This window comes from Apostichopus japonicus, chromosome 13, assembly GCF_037975245.1.
Source record: "Apostichopus japonicus isolate 1M-3 chromosome 13, ASM3797524v1, whole genome shotgun sequence".
NCBI classification, from domain to species: domain Eukaryota; kingdom Metazoa; phylum Echinodermata; class Holothuroidea; order Aspidochirotida; family Stichopodidae; genus Apostichopus; species Apostichopus japonicus.
In genome coordinates this window covers 20808265-20834397 of record NC_092573.1, presented here as the reverse complement: position 1 = coordinate 20834397, position 26133 = coordinate 20808265, and the positions used below count along the sequence as shown (strand labels likewise).

The 26133-nt window shown below is 37.7% G+C and overlaps 2 protein-coding genes across 2 annotated transcripts in view; both read left to right on the top strand.

Moving 5' to 3' along the window:
• Nucleotides 1–20663, top strand: LOC139978564 (elongation factor-like GTPase 1). Its single transcript, XM_071988876.1, has 19 exons — nt 1–157; nt 1045–1163; nt 2066–2218; nt 2936–3069; nt 3531–3725; nt 4394–4557; nt 5412–5535; nt 7739–7818; nt 8571–8707; nt 9334–9456; nt 9934–10033; nt 10775–10878; nt 11475–11671; nt 12093–12207; nt 14305–14436; nt 15425–15572; nt 15847–17195; nt 17775–17959; nt 18350–20663. Exons 2-19 carry the CDS (start codon nt 1073–1075, stop codon nt 18536–18538), a joined length of 3720 nt encoding a protein of 1239 aa, XP_071844977.1. The 5' UTR covers nt 1–157; nt 1045–1072; the 3' UTR covers nt 18539–20663.
• Nucleotides 20664–23430: 2767 nt separating this feature from the next.
• Nucleotides 23431–26133, top strand: part of LOC139978668 (lysosomal acid glucosylceramidase-like) — a 20555-nt gene continuing 17852 nt past the window's right edge. The window contains exon 1 of the mRNA XM_071989054.1: nt 23431–24802. Within this exon, the coding sequence (XP_071845155.1) occupies nt 24739–24802 (64 nt within the window). The 5' untranslated portion in view covers nt 23431–24738. The remainder of the gene's footprint in view (nt 24803–26133) is intronic.

Genomic DNA, 26133 nt, shown 5'->3' with positions numbered 1-26133 from the left:
TTACCTCGTTGGTCAGGTTATTGCGCAATCTGCATGCAAGCAGCCGCGAGCGACGAACAAGACCTTCCTATAAGAAATGCTTGTAGCCAATTTTGATCGTTTTGTATTGAGCCAAGGACGGTTTCGCAATTGATAGCAACATTTAACGAACATTTTCGTAAGTTTTCCGTTTTCATGTCTACAATCAACATATGAGAACAGCATATGTTTCTTGATCGTTGTATAGGCTAGCCGATAGTTACAGCTAAACCTTACATTACTTGGTTAGGCCTAGCCGAACTGAATCTTATAGTTATATTTAATCAGGCCCAATTCATTTATACACTATAGTTTGGCTACTGTATATAGGTATCATCACGTTAGACTAGGGCCACCTTTTTATTACGCTGTACAAGAAAAGTTCGAACCTAAGTTAGAGAAGCCTAGGGTTGCCATATTATATTAGTGTTTACTGGAATAGTGTCCTTCCAAATGTAAGAACTACAGTAGGCTGTAGTGTAATGTAACTTATTCTCACGAATACAGTGTGATCATAGGTATCATCAAACAAATTAATATAAGTGAATGAATATTTCATGGCTCACCGTGTCGATGTTGCTAACTGTACAAGGCCATAACTGTAGTGGATTGTGTTATATATTGCTGTGCTTTTAGGGAAATTGCTAGAGTAGAAATTGTGTAGAACTGTAATAATAAGTGCATAAAGAGAGGAAACTACCGGTGTTCAATGGTAAGGATATCAGAAAGAAAACAAAACACAGTAATATTTTATGTTTTTAATTGGGATGTTTCATTTTTGCACTAAAATACTGGACAATGGCATTTTGGGGGGGGGGGGATATGACAACCTAGCTTAGAGGTAATGTTGTCAGAAGAGGACAAGGCTATATATATATATATATACCTTTGATCTGGATTTCCAATAATTTCATTGAAATTTTCATAATAATAGTCATATGATGAATATTAAGTGGAAAGTATGATTTCAATATGTTGTAACCAAGCAACAATAACATAACAGTTATGACCCTTGTTTCCTTACAGAATTAAAATAACAGAATTATGAGGAAAGATGAGGTTTGTTGGGAAACAGAAACTCGTAGAGCTACAAAAGAAGCCAGTAAACATAAGAAACATATGTATCTTAGCCCATGTTGACCATGGTAAGTAACCTAACATTATAATGTCCCTTTCATTTTGACAGAGTTTGTAAGCCTCATAAAGTATCCAGTAATAAAGTATTTTGGAATACTCTCGAACCCAAACTTAAAAAATCACCAACCTTATCAATATTCATAAAGCAACTGAAGCTATATTTGTTAAACAATTCATTGTATATAATATATGCATTAAAGTTATCACACTTAATAATGCTACTTGTGCTTCCCGTTTGGGAAGTGGGGGAGTGTAGTTAGAGTATTGTATTTAATTTGTTCATGGTGAATCTGCACTTTATGAGAGTACAAGCGTAGCTTTTTCAGATTTTCCATGCTTTTTTTCTTTCTTTGACATTGGTATTATACATTATTGTGAATGTAATTGTAAAAAAAGAAAAAAAAGTGAAATAAACGAAAAAAAAACTTTTATCTTTCTTAGTGCCCCTCATACACACAGAACCTACTAGCTTTGACCTTACATTTTTTTTTACCCTAGATAAATTCGGCCCTCTTTATTACAGTTAGTTTGTTACACTGCTCTTCCATGAAAAATGCACCTTACTATAACCCGGCGGGGAGTTTATCCTGAGCCTCCCAATTGCTAAAGCCTCATCGTTTCAAATGCCACTGCCTTAATCCACTCGGCCACAGCACCGATGCACATGTTCCGTGATTAACAGCATACCATATATATACATATGACATATCTGTGTAGTCTTTGAAAATTCTGTAAAATCTATCTGTTCAAATAATTTATTCTTTCTGTTCCTTAAAATCTAGAAATAGGTTTCAAGTCATGAAAGTGATACTGGACTTAACAGATGTAAGTGCCAGGGAAAGTTTTGATTTAAAACAAGCACAAAACCTTCTTAATATTTTTGTTTTTTTATTTTTCCTCTGTCCTATAGGAAAGACAACCCTAGCTGATTCTTTCATTTCGAGCAATGGCATCATATCATCCCGGTTGGCAGGACAGTTACGTTACCTTGACAGCCGAGAGGACGAACAAGTCCGAGGGATTACTATGAAGTCGAGTGCAATAGCTTTAGGATTTGTCAGAGGTAGCTACACAAGTTGTAGTAAATGACTAGTAAATTTGACAGTTACAGCAAAAGTAGTTGCTCTCCTTATGTTTTCAAACTGTAAAAAATCTCACAGTTTGAAAGCACTCACATCTAAGCTTGATAGTTGATTTACGATACTTTGTTGCATACATTCTTACAAATACAGTACAGATATAAGGTATAACTTATGATAATATAATAATTATAATAATAATAATGGATTTATAACACAGACATATCTACTCTGCAGAGCACACAACGCTCAAGACACATCAACAAAAGTACATACCAAAAAAATGAAGAGAAAATATCATGAAAGAAATTAAGAAATGTCATCAAAAACCTTTAGCAATTAAATACTCTTTTAGTCGATTCTTAAAAGTATTGATAGTTGCGGCCATTTAAAGAGTTATTTTATTCTACAAATTTGGAAATACTTTTATTTTCCAAGACCATGGGATTTCTACGATGACACATACATGTATAAATATACAATCTGAAATCCCTAACCAAGTGGACATCTACCTTTCTTCTGTCTGAGGCGATTAAGTAATTTTCTTCTTTATCATGCATTGGAAGCATGAAAGGTGATTCATTGCTTACCCATGGTTTAAAAGTTTGTAAAATAAACTTTTTATCTTATATTTAGTGATCTCTCAATCTTGCATTCTGAGGTGCTTATTTCCTTTTTTATAACTTATTACTACTCTGCAGAGAATGAAGAGTATTTAGTTAACCTTATAGACACTCCTGGTCACGTTGACTTCTCCAGTGAAGTGTCTACAGCAGTGCGGCTCTGTGATGGTGCCCTGGTGGTTGTCGATGTGGTTGAAGGAGTCAGCCCTCAGGTAAAACAAATTTTCATGCACCATTTTTTATGCAAAATTTATATAAGTTACTGAAAGTTTAGGCTATTACAACATTTCATGAAGTTTATCAGACAAGTTTAGGCTTTAGAAAGATTTGTTTGATACCATATTCAACTGTCATATCAAAAAGAATGAAGTTGAATTTTTAATTTCATGATATAAGGTATACTATAGCCCACATGGTAACCTTGAAGGCATAGGTGAGTTTATTCTTAAGTCTCCCAACAAATTTGGCTTTTGAAGATGTTCAGTTAAAATAAAGGAACCAGCTTATCATGAAATTCAACTACCAATTGGAGATATGCATTATTATTATTTCCCTTTGATGTGACCCACTACATTTAGTGAAGAAGTTTTACAAAAGAGAAACCCTTCCATATTATTTCTAGATATCCGTAATATCAGTTTTGATCAGTTTTTTCTCTCTCTCCCTGTCTCAGACTCATGTTGTCCTACACCAGGCGTGGCTAGAGGACATCAAACCGTGCCTGGTGCTTAACAAGCTTGATCGGTTGATTACGGAGTTGAGGTTTACCCCTTTGGAGGCCTATCTTCATCTACAGCAGATATTGGAACAGGTCAACGCTGTGATGGGAAATCTCTTTGCCTCTGATATCCTGGAACAAGCATCCTCTGTGAGTAAACCTGCCTCAGAGATTTTAATTTTTTATAAATGCTCTTTAATGTTTAATGTCCGAGCCTTCCCTATCATTCTGTTATGTTTTATTGCCCATGTCAAGGCTCATACTACTTTACAGTATTAACAGTATTAAAAACCCTGTCTTTTCGGTATAACAATTTGCCTAGAATTTTTGAAACTGCTCACAAAGTGTCCAAAACTTTAAGAAACATTTTTGGCACACTTTTCAAAATATCTGCGTGCACGGTATTCGTAACTTTGTGTTTGCAATTTTCCTTGGTGGCATAAGCTTGGCAATGTTGTCTTCATTGAACTTTGATGCATAAACCAAGCCTTTTTTTGCTTCTATCATCCCTACAAATGGATCTGGCAAGCAGTGCTATCTTGATAATGAGCGATCCTCTGTTTTCAGTAAGTTTCAAAGTTATGTTATGCATTATAGTCAGCAACTTTGGCAATGTTTACCTAACCTACAAACTATTATCAAAATCAGGTTGCTTTTTAAAAAAAATTTAACCCGTACTACTAGATGGCTCTCATGAAAACAAAAGTTCACTTTGGGTGAATTGGTTTCATCCTGTCCTAACAATGTCATTGCCCAAGGCTATATGTTTTTCTTTTAAATCATTCACGTCAAAATTGTTTGGAATTCTTCAAATTCAGAGAATAACAAAACTGGAAGAGGACCAGATCAGACCGTCTCAACTTGAAAGTCAAACGTTCGATTGGAGCTCAGGGTTGGAAGACACAGACGATTCCAGCATATACTTTTCGCCGAAAGAAGGAAATGTCATATTTGGGAGCGCGTTAGATGGTTGGGGATTTGGGTAAGTGTGCGATACATGAAATCAGAGGAGTTCATATTCGGTCTGGAAATATTTTGAGCATGTAGTCTCTTTGTGATATTCTTGAAATTTTTTCTTTCCATAAAATTGTAATGAATTAAAAGTAGCTGCTATTAGTTGCTTTGATGGCCATTTCTTTGTGTCTTTTCTGAAATTGAAAAGAAACAACAACGGCTCGTGGAATAAAAGTACTCCAGGGCTCAAAGTGTGCAGGGGTAGTAGAAACCAGGTCGTTCATTCTATTCTCGATGGTTTTTTCTTTCTTATTTTGGTCTAATTTGACACTGTTTATTGAGGAACACAACAACATGTGCACAGTTCCTGCTGGTATTTTAATGACTTCAGTTCTCGAATATATCCTTAGATGTTTCCATTATGTATTTAATTTCTCTGTTTTACTTTTTTGCTCATGAGCTATATGAAAAGAGGGCGAATGCCTATCAATTTTTCTCTTGCTCAAGTTTAAGTTCCAAGTTTATTGCTCATGTTAAGGCCCAAATGAAAAAAACAGCAATTGATGAGTGTGATTTATAATAGCAAAAACATGAATATTAAAAAAAAAGGTGATTATTGTTTGCTTTCCTTTTTGTTTATTCCACTATGAGTCCACATCAAACTTGCAATCTTTGAATGACAATTACCCTCAGAAAATCTCTGGAATCATTTTCCTGGCTGTTGGGTCTTCTGTGGATTCTATGTCCGTATTTTTACACCTCAAATGGGTCTGATTAAATCCATGTCTTTCCTGTTGGTTTAAACTTCCGAAAGAACTTGAATGATTGAAATCAAATTACAATTGAATTGGAAATCATGACTGTTGTTTTTCCTTTTGACAGGATTGAGCAATTTGCAGATCAATATGCCAAAAAACTGGGGGTGTCTAAAGATGTCCTCTTAAAGACCCTGTGGGGAGACTTCTATCTTAACTCCAAGACCATGAGGGTAATGAAAGGTGCTCAGGTAAGATCGTGTGGTAACGTTACTTTTATAACTTCTGCCCTTGGTGCATAAGACTCCCAAAGGGTCTGTATTCATACTCCCAATCTAGCATAGTTAACTGTACTTTGGTGCATCAGACTTCCAGTGAGTCGGTATTCATACTCCTAATCTAACATAGTTACCTGTACTTTGGTGCATCAGACTTCCAGTGAGTCGGTAATTCATACTCCTAATCTAGCATAGTTACCTGTACTTTGGTGCATCAGACTTCCAGTGAGTCGGTAATTCATACTCCTAATCTAGCATAGTTACCTGTACTTTGGTGCGTCAGACTTCCAGTGAGTCGGTATTCATACTCCTAATCTAACATAGTTTCCTGTACTTTGGTGCATCAGACTTCCAGTGAGTTGGTATTCATACTCCTAATCTAGCATAGTTACCTGTACTTTGGTGCATCAGACTTCCAGTGAGTCAGTATTCATACTCCTGATCTAGCATAGTTACCTGTACTTTGGTGCATCAGACTTCCAGTGAGTCAGTATTCATACTCCTAAACTAGCATAGTTACCTGTACTTTGGTGCATCAGGCTTCCAGTGAGTCGGTATTCATAATCCTAATCTAGCATAGTTACCTGTACTTTGGTGCATCAGACTTCCAGTACAGGTAACTATAACTATATTGTGAGTTAGTATTCATACTCCTAATCTAACATAGTTACCTGTACTTTGGTGCATCAGACTTCCAGTGAGTCAGTATTCATACTCCTGATCTAACATAGTTACCTGTACTTTGGTGCATCAGACTTCCAGTGAGTCTGTATTCATACTCCTAATCTAACATAGTTACCTGTACTTTGGTGCATCAGACTTCCAGTGAGTCGGTATTCATACTCCTAATCTAACATAGTTACCTGTACTTTGGTGCATCAGACATCCAGTGAGTCTGTATTCATACTCCTAATCTAGCATAGTTACCTGTACTTTGGTGCATCAGACTTCCAGTGAGTCTGTATTCATACTCCTAATCTAACATAGTTACCAGTACTTTGGTGCATCAGACTTCCAGTGAGTCAGTATTCATACTCCTAATCTAGCATAGTTACCTGTACTTTGGTGCATCAGACATCCAGTGAGTCAGTATTCATACTCCTGATCTAACATAGTTACCTGTACTTTTGTGCATCAGACTTCCAGTGAGTCTGTATTCATACTCCTAATCTAACATAGTTACCTGTACTTTGGTGCATCAGACTTCCAGTGAGTCGGTATTCATACTCCTAATCTAACATAGTTACCTGTACTTTGGTGCATCAGACATCCAGTGAGTCTGTATTCATACTCCTAATCTAGCATAGTTACCTGTACTTTGGTGCATCAGACTTCCAGTGAGTCTGTATTCATACTCCTAATCTAACATAGTTACCAGTACTTTGGTGCATCAGACTTCCAGTGAGTCAGTATTCATACTCCTAATCTAGCATAGTTACCTGTACTTTGGTGCATCAGACATCCAGTGAGTCGGTATTCATACTCCTAATCTAGCATAGTTACCTGTACTTTGGTTGACTTCCAGTGACTCGGTATTCATACTCCTGATCTAGCATAGTTACCTGTACTCATATTTGCCCTCATGAGCTCTGAATGTTGTGTTCATATTTGGAGGATTTTGGAAATCTATTTATTGATGATACTAGTGCATGATTAAATACTTGTACTAGCCCTTTAACACATTGTACCCATACTGGTACTCATATCAAGGGGAATTATACAGTATTCTAAACTGAAATGCTACCTTGGTGCCTATATCTGAAATATCATTATTTTCTTCATTGTTTACTTTTGTGTTTTGTGTGCTTAAGTAGGTCTGTCTGTGTGTTAGCCCTATAAAACTGTTCATGACAATTTGAAATTTATCATTTTGGGTGTCCATCTTCATCTTACTGAACTCTTTTGTAAAAAATAAAAATATTCTGAATATTAGTGCCTGGTATCACCTAGTTGTGTGAATTTTAAATAGAACAATTTTCCACCCCATATTTGAAACAAATGCACAAAACTTTGAATGTATGTATGTATTTTAGATCCTCCTGCAAGCAGGAATTCACAAAGAAGCCTCATTTGCTTATCAAAGCCGCAAGCTGACCGAAGTCAGTCTCTTAAAATGTGCTGTAAATAATTAGTTAACTGTTTTAAACTTTCTGATGACATCTATTTTAATTGGCAGGCCAAAGGGAAGAAACCTCTGTTTGTGCAGTTTGTTCTGGAGAATCTTTGGGCAGTCTACGACGCTGTGATTCTGAACAGGTAGGTTTATTTCTCAGTGAGGTTGTGGATGATTTGATATATTAAGTGGTATTTTCTGTTTGTTTGAACTCTCTTGTTACTTGTACCAGTCAGTCTAGAATTTCTAGACAGATAGGTAATAGGTGCTTATTGTTTGGCAAATTTGTTTGACCTATGACCCCACCGCCGGTAATTGAGAATTACATAACAGATACCACTTATCAACTGAGTCCTGGATGTGTCAGCTGGATGGCCACCATATTTGTTAAGTATCATACTGCTGTCACACAAAGCTCATCACAAATAGCTCTTTGCTTCACTGACATTAAAAATAATTTTAGACTGACATCAAAATATGGTGTACCAAGTATCCCCACAAAGTAGCAAAATATTTAAACATTTTGTGAAAAATCAATCCAGATCTTGATTGATTGGGTTTAAAACTACAATACAAGAGGGAACAGGTCACAAACGCAAAATATAGCAGGTAAACTCAGATGACTAATTTATGTTGTCGTTTGTCCCTTGTAGTGTTACAACATTACAAATATTAAATTTGGCAGCATAGCTCATGTAGGAAAATTTTGTTATATACAGTTACATGACAGTGAGTGAAATCCTCTCACCAGTAGAAGTATCAACAATTTGCCTCTCAGACCAACAAAGCCTGCGTTTAAACGTAGGGTAGATCTCAGGGTGTACCAAAACTTCATATATTTTGAAGTATTTTACAGTTTCTATTCAGTTTTTGTCTCTTGATTTTCTTTTAACAGCGATAAGAGTAAGACGGAGAAAATCATCAAATCCCTGGAGATCAAACTGGGACCTAGAGAGTTGAAACAGCAGGATACCAAACTGCAACTGAAGGCCATTTTGAATAAATGGCTGCCCGTGACGACATGCGCGTTGAGTATCCTTGTGTAACAAAAATGTTGACGAGAGCAGACGATATCAAAATTGATAAACTTGACATCATCGACACAATTTCAACGTGATACAATGTTACACACGATACTAAAACGATGTGACATTCATTGACAATCATAGAAATTTTACAGATAAAGAAGTACTGTTTGAGCTTCGATTGTAATATTGGTTAATTCAATAAAGAGATGTTTTCCTTTTTAAGCTTCCAAACTAACCAGCTGCCGGTAAGCTTAGACCCTCCTAGCTAGCTCACAACTAGCCATCTCCCGACTAGAAGAAGCATCAAAAGCAGTTGGGTGTGTTTCATTAATCAAATTCTTACATACCTGGCAGGCTAGGCTATGTATTCCTTTTATGAGTGTGTGGTAGATTTCTGACCAAGTCAGTTGTTTACTTTTCAAATGTACCAAACATTCTCAAGACTCTAAACATCTCTTGTGATATTCATCTAAAGAAATATATAGTTTCTATTCCTGTATTCCTGCTCGAGGAACATTACCAGAGATTTTGAGAAAACCAATAACCAACTGGGTTAGAGTAATGCACATTCTACCAATAACATACCTGTCTTGAGAGCACAGCCATTTCTCCCTTAACTGTTATGCTTAGATATGGTCTGCTTGCAGCTTCCCAATCCCACGGAGATGAGCGAGAAAAGAATTGAGAAATTGCTCTGTTCCAGTGGAAGGAGGTTTGACTCTTTACCAGAAAACTCTCAAAAACTGAAAGCTGGTACAAAATATTTACTTTACATCATTTAAAATTTTTGTTATCAAGTTTGAATCACTATTGCAAAGTTTACCTTGATGTTGTATGTAGTGTTCGTGACTACTCTCACTTGTGGCAGTCGTGTGGTGTGAAATTTAGTTGATGGAAAAGGGAGGTGGGGGGGGGGGGTAGTAGTGGTGGGCATCATCATGATTAAAAAGTTTAAATTTACTGGTAAAGCGATTGGCTTATTTCCATCTCAAGTCCCCATCCCCTGCCCATCCTTTGCTTTGATCAGGCTACAAATTAACTGAAGTGTCTAGAATTTCTCAGAGTTATTTAGCTGATTTGAAGAAAATGTAAATTAATGTTACTGAGAAACATCACAACATGAAGTGACCTTGTTGAATACAGATACAGTTAATAAAATTGAAGTCGTAGCTTTTCTATCATTTACTTCATATTCTGCTTAAATTTCATCTATTCGTTTGTTCATCTCAGGTTTCCAGAATCTCCAAGGTAGCACAAATTCTCCAGTGGTTGCATTTATCTCAAAGATGTTTGCCATCGACAAGAAGTTTCTTCCACGGAACAAACAAAGGTAGGAAACTGAACAGTTCTTTTTCAATTCAATTTCAATTTTTCCATTTCTTTATTCCAGTATAAATTACAAAATTTATAAATAGGACACATAATAATGATACCCAAAGGATGTGAAATGTGTAATCATGAAAGCATGAACAAATAAGAAATAAGACGGAGGATTAGAAGGTTTTTTATTTTTTTTTATTTTTTATTTTTTTAGAATGAAAGATTTAAAAGGAATATAACAGAGATTCTAAGAACCCATTTAAATATAAATGGCTGCTCTGTAGATAAATGAGTTCTTAAAAAGCATTATTCTAAAAGTTGGCAAGATAGTAGGATTTCGAAGATTGTACTTGTTTTTCTATTGCACAGAGAGATCAACTCGGAGTGAAGTTAGGTGATTTTTAGAAATATGAATATTCCTAGCTAGTCTTATGAAGTCATTTCTAGCAACAGTGTTTACCTAGTGATCAGTAGAGTTTCACCATTTCCATATAGTTTATGTTAGAAAAGCATGTTTTTTCTTCCAAAAATATAGTTTTACCAACTTTCTGGAATGTATCTAAAATAGTTAGACACTTGATTGAAATTAACACTTGAATCATGTTTGAAAGAAACACTTGAAGTCATGATTGAAATTAACACTTGAAATCATGTTTGAAAGTAACGTTCTGCATAAATTCAGAGTATTATTTTCTGATTGACCTTGCCACTGTTAAATTCCCAACGTTTGTTTGGTTTTTTCCTTTGACAGGCCGTTAACAACAGAACAGATAGCCCAACGTCGACAGGAAGTTAGACGCTTGCATCAGGAGAGACAAAATTTGACGAGATCACAAAACTCAGATGAAATCACGGGTAAATAATTTTCCTCCAATAAGCAGTGGACCTGAGTGCCAGTTTGGGCCACAGGGCCATCCATGTCAGCGGGTCTCCTTTAAGAAGGCTTAAATTTTCCTGAAGTATATCATGAAAAATGAATATACATAAATTCTTTATCCCATATTTCCCTAGGCCTCCTAATTGACCCTTGGCCCCTGGACCATAGCAACCACTGATCCTCCCTCTACACTCAGGGCTGACAGTGTGAATGCGCAACATAACTTGCATGATAATAAATGTTTATGTGAATATATACGTTTACATTATTATACATACTTATACTGTAAATAATTGTTTTGTATGATCATACACATTACATATTTATTTCATCATATATATATATATATATATATATATATATATATATATATATATATATACTTGATTATACATGTTTGTATGGTAATACTTAATTGGATGAAACTACATATTCATGTGATAATACTGCTATATTTGTTACATATTCATAAGATATGATATTCCATACCTATTTGATAGTACATAGCAGTATGTCTGCTTTTTTCGTTCAAAGCATTTTTAAAATTTTATAAGTTTTAACTGTTTATTTCCAGATGAAACTACAAAGTCGTCCGTGATTGAAAATGGGAAAAATGAAACTGGAGGAGAGGAGGAGGATACCACAGAGAATGATGAAAACAACGGCCAAGTGTTCATAGCATTCGCACGGATCTTCAGCGGTGTTATAAGAAAGGGCCAGAAGGTGTACGTGATGGGGCCGCAGTATGATCCTCAAGAGGGGCTCAAAGAGGTAACATTTAAATTTGGGGACAGTTGTGTTTACTTTTGACAGAAAGGCGTTGATAATTTAGAATGTTGATAGGCAGATTCATCAGAGTCTCGAAGAAGTAAACATCTTTAGATTGGTTAAAATTTTTGCCTTAATAGTCGGAAAGTCGTGATTGTGGCTCACTTGAAGCCTTATTCTGATAACAGTGGGGTTTTGAGTCTAATCTCATTTTTGCAGAGTGTCAAGTTTTATATTTTTAAGCTCACTCTTCAAGTTCTGAGCCAAACATCCACAAGTGGTGTAAAATTTCAAAAAGGGGCTCATGGGTGAAATTATAGGTCATGTTGTTTTCATCATAAAGTGTTATTACCTAGGCTGGAAAACCCCTTGATTGTTTTTTCAAAAGATGCATGAACAACATATTCGTCTTCTTGACCAATAGGAAGAGGACGGTGAATGGAGAAAACATATTCATGAAGTGATCGTTACCGATCTGTACCTGCTGATGGGACGAGATCTGGAAGATGTGGATGAAGTCCCTGCTGGAAACGTGTTTGGTGAGAACTGACCTTTGTTTTCTCTTTGAGTTTGTTTTTCTTGAAAGTCTCGATTGACTTTGTTGTTTCATAACAGCCAAAAGATCCCAGTACTGTAGGATACTTTGCCCTCTTGCATTCAATAACTTTTTAAACTCGCCATGGTTACCGTGATTTTACAAGGCCCATGAAAGTAGGTTAATACAGTACAATTTGTCATTTATATCTAAAAACACTGCCCTAGAATAAAAAAAATCATAAAAAAATTGTATTTTATAGTCATAGCTCATTTCAGGTGAAGTAGACTTATTATTTACGTAGTAGTGTAGGCACTTACTGTAGCCGTAGCATTGTACCAGTTAACTTTGCTATGAAGGCCACAGTTTGAAGCTGGTTAGTGTTTTTTCTGCTACTCCTTTTTTAGTCATGTTTAAGTATTTTATTACTAGACATTTGGAAGAAAAACTGGCCAGATCTGGGTGGAATTTGGATGTCCTGCATTTGTGACTAATAGCTACAACAAAACCTGAGATTTGAGGAAAAATTGATTGTACAGAACGTGTGAAATGAAGTACATAGATCCAACTCCCACGTTAGTAAGAGATTCTCGACATAGACCCCTCTCCAAGGCTGCGACAACTTTTCATCCTTAACAAAAATATGGTTACTGTAGGTTAAAGCTGATGCAATCATGACCAATTTGAGTGGTGAACTCAAACACACCCACACACGCACACACATGTTTGTATTACATTCAGACCGAGGACCCCATTGTATTTTCCATTGTTCAAATCCACGTACCCTAACCTTAACAATACCCCATACAATAGAATTCTTCCGAGGACGTGGTGATTCTTTAGAAATCACAACCGAGGACCTGGAATTCTTTTGTTCAAGTCCTCGGTCAGATAGCAAAACAAACGCACACACCCACACACACACTGCCTGAATATGGATAATAATTAGCAATGCAGCATATGAATATAAATAGTGAGAATGATATCACTTGTGATAGGTTACTGTACCAGCAGCTTTACATCTACTGACCTTTTCAAACCCTGTTCACACTGCACAATCACAAAGGAAGATTGAATCATAAAATGTTCATCTCTCCAAAAAATTCTTTGCATGTTATTTAATACCTTCCACACATATTGAATATATCGCTAAAATCATGAGTAAATTCAAAATTTTTAGCCCGATTTTAATATAAGCTGAGGTCAATGTGCAAGCTTTATTTTTTTCGCAGTCAAGAATATGGTTGGTAGACCATAATAGATATCTATGGGCAAGGCTCCATCTGACCTTAAACCTTAACAGCAAAGGAAAAAACTTGTATATATGAAGAGAAGGATAAGAAGATACTATCACTTGTTGTATCACAGACTACTGCTGACAAACAGTTTGGCTCTGTTGTGCCTTCATAATAATATGAACTGAGATTGTAATGTATCTTGATAGCATTAGGTTTGTTGCTTGGGCATTGGCCTTTGAGATGTCTAGATGGGTTGATGGCGGTTAGTGTACGGTGGACAAGTGACAAATACAAAGACGAATAGCTCAATTTTTCAACATAGCATATTATTACTTCTGATATTACTTAGGCAATAATCACACCATATTTTATCATCTGAAGTGAGTTTATGAATTGTATTAGATAGATATGCCAGCAGTTGATATTCATTGTTTTCAACAAAATTGCTGGAAAAAACTTTGTGCATCTTGAGGTCAAGACCACAACCTAATATTTTGTGAAGTACTTATGAATTCATCTGCCAAATACAGAAATATGATATCGTCGATTCATCATGCCAATAAAGCTACAAACCATTTATCCTGTGAGAATAATGATATACTCAAAACAACTTGCATAGTGATAAAATTCTAACACTGGAGATCATTGACCACTAAAGCAAATATATTCCAAATGTATTACATGCAAGGGAAAATGAAAGAATATAATAAGACTGTCAGGGTAATTGTAAGATGTAAAAATTTGAATAATTATCCTCTGAGAACATTTTTATGCAAATTTATGCAAATGTTATTTTGATCATTTACTTTTTGGCTACCATCAACTTGTATTAATTTTTCATTGAACCATACAAAAAAAAACAGGTATGGGTGGTTTAGAAGACATTGTATATAAGTCTGGTACTGTCTCAAGCACACTGGCCTGTCCAGCTTTCACCGACATGAACTTTGCCGCCAAGCCGATCGTGAGAGTCGCTGTGGAACCGAAGCATCTGAGTGAGTAACTCAGAGCAAAATATCCCTTCCTGTCATATATATCATAATGCTTAATATTCATATTCATATTTTAATATTCATATTCTAATATTCATACTTTAATTTTATGTTTAAATGAACTTTTTACTAGTTTATCTTCAATTTTCGTAATGTACTTTATGAATTTTTGATGTCCTTTTTATAAATATTTATATTTATACTGGAAATAAATATAAAGAAACTGAAACTGATTTAGAAATCAGTTGCCATGGAGAAAGACTAGCTGATTGTTATGATTTTCCTATGGTTTTGAGGCTTTTTGTCCAATGAAAAGCCAGTTTAATTTAAAGTGGATGTACACACCATCATACCTTAACATACTCCTTCATTTTGTCATGGGAGGGTTGTAATGTGTTCAAGAAGTAAGTGAGCCATTAATGGCTTTTTATGTATGTATGTTTGTACTCAATTTAGATGTGAAACAGTGCTACCCATTTCAGGAGTAATACTTTGATGTGACTTAGAAACCCTACCACTATCCAAACATCTAACGTTTGTCTGTTCATAAGTTAAAAGAGCTTGATCATTTCCATTATGTGATGTTATTAAAGCTAAGTCCGTCACTAACTTGTTACGTGTCGACAATTCTTCAAATCTAAAAGTGCATTTGTGTCCATGTTTCTAGTGAATAAAGCATGATTCTAGTGCATGATTCTAGTGCATTATTCTTGTGAATAAACCATTTACCTTCCTTTTGGATTAGCACTCCAGTGTGCCAGCATTGTTAGGATAAAGAAACCACAAATTTGTCAGCTCGGATATCCGCGCAAGTTGAACATTACTTAAAATGATTTTGCATTGCTACCTAATGATCCCAACCAATCAACGATTGTCGATCCAGGAAGGGAGGGATAACAAACGATCCCAGGATATGCAATGTTTGGGTATATTGGTGCCTACAATGTACAATACGATGTCTATAATATCATCTTATGTTATTCCCAATCAGGTGATATGCCAATTCTCATCAACGGTATGAAACTACTGAACCAAGCTGACTCTAGTGTCGAAGTCTTCGTACAGGAGACTGGAGAACATGTCTTGGTCGCAGCTGGTGAGGTGCATCTTGGGAAATGTTTAAAAGACCTAAGAGAAAGGTATTATCCTATGTTCTCTTCTCTTCTCATGTCACTTTCTTCAATTAAATCAAGTTTTGTGGACGTAGCAAATTATGTATATATGACAATGATGATGCACAATTCTTTTATCCCTAAATTTTCCCAGGCATTCTACGTGTTCTCCGTACCCCGGGCCCCTGGGGCTGTTGGCCCCTGGGGCTGTATCCCCCTTCCCTCCCTCGTGAGGCCTAGAGAATGTTATCCATGAAGACCAAGGCCACCAAGCTGCTCATAATTGTTCACTCTCCCACAGATTTGCCTTGATCGAGCTCGACGTATCTGTCCCGATCGTTCCATTTCGCGAGACGGTCATCCCGCAGCCCAAAGTGGACATGGTCAACGAAGTCATCGGAGATGTCAACACTGTCCAGATACCGAAGCAGTTTCTGGAAGAACTGCAGACGGAGGGCACGGAGGTCACGAAAGACGGAGGCATCGAGGTGATCACCCCGAACAAGATCCACAAGTTTCGACTGCGGGCGTTGCCGCTACCGTCGACCGTCGTGACTCTCTTGGAAAGTCACGCGGAACTTCTACAGATTCTCGACAATCGGTCGACGGCAATGCTCACGGGAAAAGTGGAAACAGGCAAGTCACAGATCCTGAATCAGAAGACGATCGCGCGACTGGAGGGATTGAAGCAAGTTCTCTCGTCTTCGTTCGACGAAGCCGGTCGAAAATGGAAAGACGTCTGCGATAAGATCTGGTCCTTTGGCCCCAGGAGGTGCGGTCCCAATATTCTGGTGAACTCGGTCCCTGGCTATGAGAGGCCATCGATTTGGAACTGCCTGAGAGACGCCAAGGAGACAGACCCGAGCGTAGTTCGCGATTTTGACAGTTGCATCGTCGGCGGTTTCCAGCTGGTCACGCTGAGCGGCCCGATGTGCGACGAACCCATGATGGGGGTCTGCTTCGTCGTGGAAAGTTGGGAAGTGAAGGAGAAGGGAAGTGAGAAGAGACCAACTAACGTTAAAGGTAGGAAGAGGAACTATTTGCCAGCCAATGCAGAAAAATCAAACAACAAGCCAAATTTAGGTTCCAGTGAAACAGGTATACAGAGCGGCGAATGTGAGAGGTCCAAATCAGAACGCAATGAAAGAATAGATTTGCATCGGGACATCGAAATAAAGACTAGCAAATTACGAGGAAATGCGGGGAGAAGTTTATTAGCAACCTCTTCTGAAACTGAAGAGGAGAGAGGTTTAACGCAATCCCAGGAGAGTGAAAAGTGTTCCTCAGAGGTACGAAAGGATGAAAACGTATCGTGGTCGACCGACATCTCAGGTGACGACTTGTCGAAGACTGAGACTATTCCTGACACAGAAAGTGCAGCATGTAAACTGTCGAACGAGACTCCAGATGAAGAAAACGAGGGCCTTGTGTCGACAGAGAGTGGATCAACTACCGTGGATAGAGGGAACTCCTACGATGCTAAAAGGAATAGCAGATGGGAATCTAGCAATTTACAAGTCTATGGCCCAACATCTGGTCAGATCATTTCGACCATTAAAGAGGGCTGCCGGGCTGCTTTCCAGGTGCAGCCCCAGAGGCTGATGGCTGCAATGTACAAGTGCAATATTCAAGCCACTGCCGATGTCCTTGGTAAGTCTAGACTTAATTTGTAGTTAAAAGTTGTCAACAGAGTTTGCCTTTAGAAAATAAACGCATGCCATCAAAGCTTCTGTTTATGCGCCATAAAGTTTGTAAAACTTTAAAAGCGTGGTCATTGGTGAGCTTCCAGTTATAACTTATAGTTAACAAAATATTGAAACACGTAATGATCAACGATGTATGACTTGTCAGTCAGCAGACAAACTAACATCATTCAGGCACATGAATGTCCATGCATGTGATTGATTGCCTCTCTTCATGATGTCCTAGGCCTTGAGCCTATGAGGAAGTTTTGGGTATTACAATGATAAATTTGGCAGGGGGAGGGAGGGGGGGTTGACCGAATGTCCCAATTTTTTTCCTGGGTCATGGACTGCAGATCTAGTATTTTCCAACTTCAACATTAGCCATCACTTTTAACACATTTATGAACATGTTCATGTTGCATCTGAATGTTTTGCAAAATCCTTTGCATCATTTAAGTGTTGTTTGTTGCCCAATGTTAATGGGCTTTTGATATTTTCTGCCCAAACTGGGTCATTTTATTGCCATCTTGTTATTTTTTCAAAGGTCCTCTCTATAGCGTGGTCGGTAAGAGGTTCGGCAAGGTCCTGCAGGAGGAGATGAGGGAGGGCTCCGCCATCTTCGATATCCTGACGACGCTGCCCGTTGCCGAGAGTTTTGGCTTTCCAGAGGAGATCAGGAAGAAGACCAGTGGATTGGCTAGTCCTCAGCTCTTCTTTAGTCACTGGGAGGTACAGATGTTCATTCTTGTGTTTAACTTCAGATCTATCAAGTGTTAGAGATACTATAGGGTCTGGCGTTACCTGACATGAAAAATCGTCAGGAGGGGGGTTGGTTGGTTGAGGGGGAGATTTCAGTTTCCCTTTAGTGACCCTTTAGGTCAGTTAGACATCAACGAAAGAGGTGAGCATATTGAACTTGGTGGAGGTGTCACTTGCATCACAGATGTACCTCAAACTCGAACAAGAAAATTAGAATAGAAAAGAAAACATTGTAGAAATTGGCTCAGAAATATTCTTCCTTTTTTCAAGAATTCATTCCATATTTTGTTTGATTACTTCTACCATTATTTTATTCTTTTTTCTTTTTTTTTGCTTTTTGCTTTCGTTCACTTGGAACAGGTGGTACCGGGAGATCCTTACTGGGTGCCCTCTACTGAAGAGGAACTCCTACACTTTGGAGATAAAGCAGACTCTGTAAGCCAAGCCAGGCGGTACATCGACGGAGTCCGCAGAAGGAAGGGTCTGCACGTCAGGGAACATATAGTAGAACATGCGGAAAAACAGAGGACGTTGAGCAAGAATAAGTAGTGAAACGGAGACATAGAAATATTGTACTTATGGTAATGCTGATAGAAGATAAAGTAATGATACTTTGCCTTAGTCAAAAAGTAGCTACACAAGCAAAAAAGGGAATTTCAAAACTGGGGAATTTTCTGTTTGCTGTAGTAAAATCATATTCTATACCTACACCGGTGTGCTGCCTACATATACACTGTGAAAGCTGTAGTCGAATTATACTTGTGTTTAGCTAAATACAGTGGCTACAGGGAGTACTTAAAGGGTGTGAAGACTCGCGCACAAAGAACGTCTCATGCCGGTAATCTGACCTAGTTTCGAATGAGGTGTAACAGAAGTGTTAGAGACCACCATCGATCCCAGAAAATACCCACACAGCTTGATACCGTCGGTAATTAGACACTAGTGTACAGTCAATGTTTACAGCTACGGTCAATACCCACAGCACAGTGTACAGAGCAGCATGGACATCTCAGGTCCAGCTAAAGATAACAAGCTATCGCGTTTCATTACTGTCTGCATATTGTGTTGCAACAAGAAGAAAATGTCATTTGCAAGCAACGGAATTTAACTTTTTCAGAATGCGGCACGCGGTTTGGGGTGAGTCTTCAATGCCTTTAAGTTTTGAAGTCTTGTTTAGCAGTTTTGAAGACTCATATCAAATAATATGGTTCCTGTGTACCAAATAATGCTATACATCTTTGTGTCTGTATAGAAATTTGCCATGATGCAATTTTTTGGGGGGTTATACAAAATCAGAAAAAATGTTCTGTAAAATCTCCAGGTTTGGGAAACCAATCTCCAGGATATTTATATTATTTCTTGGTGGTGGTGGGGGGGGGGGGATTTTTCAGGTTAACCCCTTGGGGGGGGTTGGCATGTCTGACCTTCCATGTTCCATTTGTCATCTGTATGTTAATTGTGGTTTATCATAGATAATGGATGGTAGTGTATGGATGACATGCATCATATCGAACAGAAAATGCTTGCGTGACTGGAAAAATCCCACTTTTTGACAGATGCCTTCTGTCAAACAGTTTTCAGTTTTAGAATTTATAAGAGTATGGCCAACAAAATGTTATTTATGTTGTGCTTACATTAAAAGTATATTATGAATAGATTTGGGGTATTTAACTTAAGAGCGTAGAATCGACAGGGTTTTATTTTGATTAACACTTAAAAAGTTTACTTAAAAGTACAACTCTAAACAGCACAAATTGTAACATTACTCACATGGATAAGTTACACGGAAGAAGTAGCAAACCCAACTAACAACACTGATATATGCGTGACAGAACGACTGTCATAAACAGCAGTAGAAAATCCAATTCCATCTGGAAGAGTCTAGTTGTAATGAAAAGAGTGGAGACTTGATCAAGTCTAAATATGACATCATCAAGCTACTCTACTTGTTGTTTTTTTATTTTTTTTTATCTTTCTCTCTGAATTTACTGCATTGTTCATTTCCTTGAATGATACATAGGTTTTGCCAATACTGGTTCCAAAGTGCAGTGGTTAACCCCGGTGCCTTCCAATCATAAGGCCCCCGGTTCGAGTCACTCCAAGATTAGTGTATGTCGTCCAGTTACAGAGTTGTTGACAATTGACAATTCATGGACGTTAAATATGAATGTATGAGACTGACTTCGGTCAGCTTGCGGCTTTGATAAGCCAATGAGGCTTCTTCCCGAGTTCCTGCTTGCAGGAGGATCTAAAATACATACATACAAAGTAATTGAATTTTGAACCCATGTACTATAACCATATATCTGCGACATGTTCATTATCATCACTGTTTATGCTTACTGTGAGAATATGAAGAGGGAAGCAAAGGGGAATATATGGAAAGGGAGAGGAACCATGGTGGAATAAAAGTGGAAATGTTTCACTCCTATGTTGCACTATGACATGGTACATTTTCAAAATGGCACCCCCCCCACCCCACCCCACCCCACACGTCTTTTGAACCATGATGTGTTCGGAATGGATAATGATTTTCTTAGCTTTTTGTAAGAGGTTTTGATGGCAAACATTTATGATAAAAATCTGGTAGGCAAAATCTATCATTATTGAACTTTGGTAATATTTGTTGAAAGTTTTATTTACCATTTATTGAAAAAACAGAATAAAGATGAGTTTTAGCTGATAAACAGTGTCCTTTGATTGTTCCTTTTCTCTTTTCTTTCCTTTGGGGGGGGGTGGGAAAGAGGGGTGGGGGTGTTAGTGTGGGAGGAAGGATTTGGTAACTTAAGACTGAGTCTATTCTTTTCAGAAAATATAATGTTATTGAAACAGTTATTATTTATTTTTATATATATTTGCAATATTAGAGTGGCTAACAACATCAACTGATAAATTCTCATAGGAAGTAGAATGGGGCACTGTACACACAAAATGATTCAGCTAGGAGACTTCTGAGGAATTTTAAGCTGCAGTCTCCCCCCCCCCCCCCCACAAATGACAATGAGGCTGTTTCAAGAATGTCTAAACTGTTCAGATCATATATGGATTGACACAGTCTGATTTATAGAAAAGTATAGAATTCCAAAAGCAATTTTGAGTTACATTCAACAAATTCATAGTGGACCGTCCATGTGGAGGTGACTCACGATTTTATATTTTTTATTCCCTGAAGTCTAAAGTAACTTTATAGCCAAACAGACTCTTCATCAGGAGAAAAGAAAAAAACACCCCACATGTAGAATCCATGACCTGGAATATAATCCTCTGTGGCATACTGCCATTTCTTTATTGACCCTAAAAAGTACATATATATATATATTAATTCGACCCCAAATAAGGCGTGCCTCTCCTTATACTTCTCATCTCTAACCGTAAACATGAGGGTAAAAATACGGAAGCCCATTAGGGCCAAGGTTGTTTTTTTTTTTCTTGAAATCCGAAATCCTTATTTTAAAATCCGAAATCTATTTTTTCAAATCCGAAATCTATTTTTGGAAATCCGAAATCTGTTTTTTGAAATCCGAAATCTGTTTTTCAAAATCCGAAATCTGAAATCCTTATTTTCAAATCCGAAATCTATTTTTTAAAATCCGAAATCTATATTTTAAAATCCGAAATCTATTTTATGAAATCCGAAATCCTTATTTTAAAATCCGAAATCCTTATTTTAAAATCCGAAATCTGTTTTATAAAATCCGAAATCCTTATTTTAAAATCCGAAATCCTTATTTTGAAATCCGAAATCCTTATTTTGAAATCCGAAATCTGTTTTTTAAAATCCGAAATCTATTTTTCGAAATCTATTTTTTGAAATCCGAAATCTATTTTTTTGAATATACGGCAGTACGGGGGACTTTTGCAGTCGTTGCTAGTGTTATCAAAATGTTACCTATTGACAACATAGTGACAAACTACGCGCCATTTTCTGAAAGCGCCTGGGTATTCGAGGCTATATATGTATGTCAGTAGGCCTGGGATTTGTATCCCTCCTGACACTGTGCTAGCCTGCGACCCAACTTTTCAACGAATGATCGTAGAGACCAGCGGCGATCCATAGCCAACGTCGGACACTAAAGCTTCCTTGCCCGCATTACAATGTAGTGATGCTGTTTATACAGAAAGGCTCTACATGTATTACACATTAATACATTGTATCGTGTACTCTCCAGTTATTGCAGAAATGAAAAAGCAAGAATTATAGAGAATGAAAACCCTGTTAGAACCGTTACAAATGCAATATCATAATGATGTGAACTGCCAACAAGGCAGATCACAGGCGGGGTAGTTTTAGACTTGAATCAGGCCCTAAGCCTGGGCCTATAGCCTAACCTTAAGACATCCTCGAAAGCAGCTCAAAGTGCTGGGATAGTATACGGAATAACGTAGTTCCAAGGCCTACAGCTGGTCCAGCCTAAGTTTGCACAGTAGACCCTCTCACTGTGTCGACTGTTTCATAGCTCCCAACTCTTGAGAGGGCAAATGCTGGTCCATGCCACAAATCGCCGTCCTTGGGGAGGGGTATAAGGGGAGAGGGTGCCTCCCTCCCCTTTTGATTTTTTTTTTTGGAATCCTGGTGATGCCCACATGTAAAATGGTGGCACTTAGAAAGGCTTTTGTCACCCAAAAGTTTCTGAGAAATATGCATTTTATGCATTATGCTAAAGAAATGATGGTTGCTAAGTCAAAATTTGATGCATTTGTTTTTATGTATACTTGACAATTACAATGCGGGTCATTTTTCGGACGCTTGCGCGGGTCAGCGGGTTTGGGTGTTAGAATGCGGGTCCAACCCGCGAAATGCGGGTCAGTTGATCTTTATTAAATGGTTTTTGTCCAAAATTGTCCGTATTTCTAAGTTTGATAGCCCAAGCTAGAAATAACCCATTATCAAATCTTCACGCTCCGCCATCTTAACATGGATGCAAGATGAATGATGCAGCAATGGCCTTCAACAAACTTTACAATGAACAATAATAAATGTTACAAACGCTTAAGAAAAAAATAGGTTTAAAAAAATAGATTTCGGATTTTAAAAAATAGATTTCGGATTTCGAAAAACAGATTTCGGAATTTAAAAAACAGATTTCGGATTTTAAAATAAGGATTTCGGATTTTAAAAAACAGATTTCGGATTTCGAAAAACAGATTTCGGATTTTAAAATAAGGATTTCGGATTTTAAAAAACAGATTTCGGATTTTAAAATAAATAGATTTCGGATTTTAAAATAAGGATTTCGGATTTTAAAAAACAGATTTCGGATTTTAAAAAACAGATTTCGGATTTTAAAATAAGGATTTCGGATTTCAAAAAATGGATAACGGATTTCGGATTTTAAAAAACAGATTTCGGATTTTAAAATAAGGATTTCGGATTTCCAAAAATAGATTTCGGATTTTAAAATAAGGATTTCGGATTTCAAGAAAAAACTAGAGCACCAATGGTGCAGAAGCTCATACCTTTTCGAGCCTAAAAATGTAGGGCCCACAAAACCAATTTTGGGCCCGTGAGGGATACCCCCCCCCCCCTCCATTAGCAGAATCCTGGCCACACCACTGGCTATAATTCCTATTTTCCCCTTTAAATCCTATTTTACCCACTCTCTCAAACAATACCACTGACCTACCCTATTAAACTTTCTCCCCTCTACCTTAGCAGACATAACAAGCACTCCCTACAAGGCATAACTTCACAAGCTGCCTACATACCTCAGGCTCAAAGACTTCTAAGAATCGGCAAGTGCTGATTGGCTATAGGGCTCTCATGCTTACAGTTCAACAGTTAATAACAACTCCCAGTCCTGCTTTAATTCCACTAACAGCTTCTGCAGAGCTTAACCACAAATGTAAACAAACACTGCAGACACTGGGAGACAAATTAAAGGAGCTTTGGCAAAAAGTGAAGGCTCAGATTTTTTTAAACAATGGGGATTAATTGTAATTAATTAACTTTTGACCAAAATTTTTTAGGCATCACCTTATTCATACACAATCCAACAATCATCAGTTCAACTTTGAATATGATCCATCAAAATCTTGAGAAGATTGAGATATTTGAAAATATTACAAAGAATGACCCCCGATGACCCCCTAAATGACCTTTGACCTCAATTTTCCGAACACCCCTAGTAACTCTCATCCCGAGGAACATTGTGACCAAGTTTCATTATAATTGGCCATACACTGTACGAACAGGAGCAATTTGAAAATATAGGGCCGCGGCCCTGGCCACAACAGACCCCTAGTTGATCTTTGATCTCAAATTCATGAACACCCTGAAGGTAAAACTACCATAGTACTATCGTGACAAACCCTCAACATTGTACCATGGAATCTGTAGGAGAAGAAGCATTTTGCGTATTTCCACAAAATGGCCCATTACGGCCCACAGGTGACCTTTGACCCCAAATTTTGGATCATCTCTGATGGACCTATACCTAATGGTCCTTGTGTCCAAGTTTCATGAAATTCCATCAAACACTGTGCGAGTGGGAGCGGTTTTACCAATTGTTGACGGATAGAGTGATAGAGTGATAGAGTGATAGACGCCGCACTGTAACAATAGCTCACACCAGCATGCTGGTATGAGCTAAAAACAACCTTGGCCCTAATGGGCTTCCGCATAAAAACCATCAACTATCCTAAATTGAAGGGTATAATTAGGAACTGCGTTCTCGCCTTTAATTTGTTCTTCGTGTACTTTATAACTACAAAACCGGTGCAATTAGTCCTTCCATACCGCACAGTAATGCATGGCATATCTCAACATGGACGTATTATATGTTAATATCAGTTGGTTTCTAGTACTCTTTTTGGGTAAGTTCTTTTCATTTTTTCTTTTAATTGTTGACCACATTGCATGGACGATATCTGATTTAGGGTCTGTAAGTTTCAACTATAATTAGCCATAAATACCCAGGCGCTGCTCAGTGGTGACTACCGTTTGACAGTTCTTCCTGTTTTTCCTGTTTTGTCGTTGTTTTTTGGATTTGACTATCCGTCTTGTGATATATGTCTAACATGTTTCAAGCAAAACATGCTGAGTGTCGTTTTACGTGGTTATTTCTTGTGTTTCTGTTGTTTCTACTTTTTTATGGATGTGTCGGTAGTGATGATCGTGTAACTAGGCCTATCGTCTATTCACGAACTGCACTGTACCAGTTACGCCACAATGGCCTAGGCCCAAAGCCGGCTGACTATCAGCAATACCCTGGGGAGATAAAGGGACGTAGGCGAGGTAGAAGTGGTGGAGTACGGAAGAGGAACAGGCGTAGGGGGCACAAAACGTCACTACCAACAGTAATATTTGGGAACGTAAGATCTATTCAAAATAAAGTGGACGAGCTGAAGGTATGTACTCGATACTTCAATGAATATCGGGAGGCCAGCTTTATGTGTTTTACAGAAACATGGCTCTCAGAATGTGTGCCTGACAGAATCGTTGACATCCCAAATTATACACTTGTTCGTGGAGACCGTACTACCGAATCAGGAAAATCAAGAGGAGGGGGTCTGTGTTTTTTCATTAATGATAGCTGGTGTAACAACTTGTCTGTAAAACAGAAAATATGCACCCCTGACATTGAAAGTTTGACAATCGGTCTTCGGCCATTTTATCTACCGAGGGAATTCACACAGATCTTAGTTACGGCTGTGTATATCCACCCGAAAGCGAATGCTGACAATGCTCGTAATCAGTTGAAAGCAACGATTAATCGCATTGAAAATTCCCACCCCGATGCTGTTAATATGATAATGCGGGAATTTAATCACTGCAAGATTGACGATCTACTGCCTACTTATACACAATATATTGATCTGCCTACAAGGAATAACACTACACTGGATATGTGCTATGGTAATGTCAATGGAAGTAATTACAAAGTAAAAACTTTAGCTCAGCTTGGTAGTTCTGATCATTCTATTATCCATATGTCGCCCAAATACCGTCGTGAACTGGAAAGATCCAAACCCATTGTGAAGACGCAACTGAGCTGGAACAAGGAAGCTGTTGACCAATTGCGTGGGTGTTTTGAGTGCACGGACTGGAATGTATTTGATGATCCAAACTTACAGGACACTACAACAACTGTTACTGAATATATTAATTTCTGTGCTGATCTGATAATCCCAAAGAAATCGTTTCG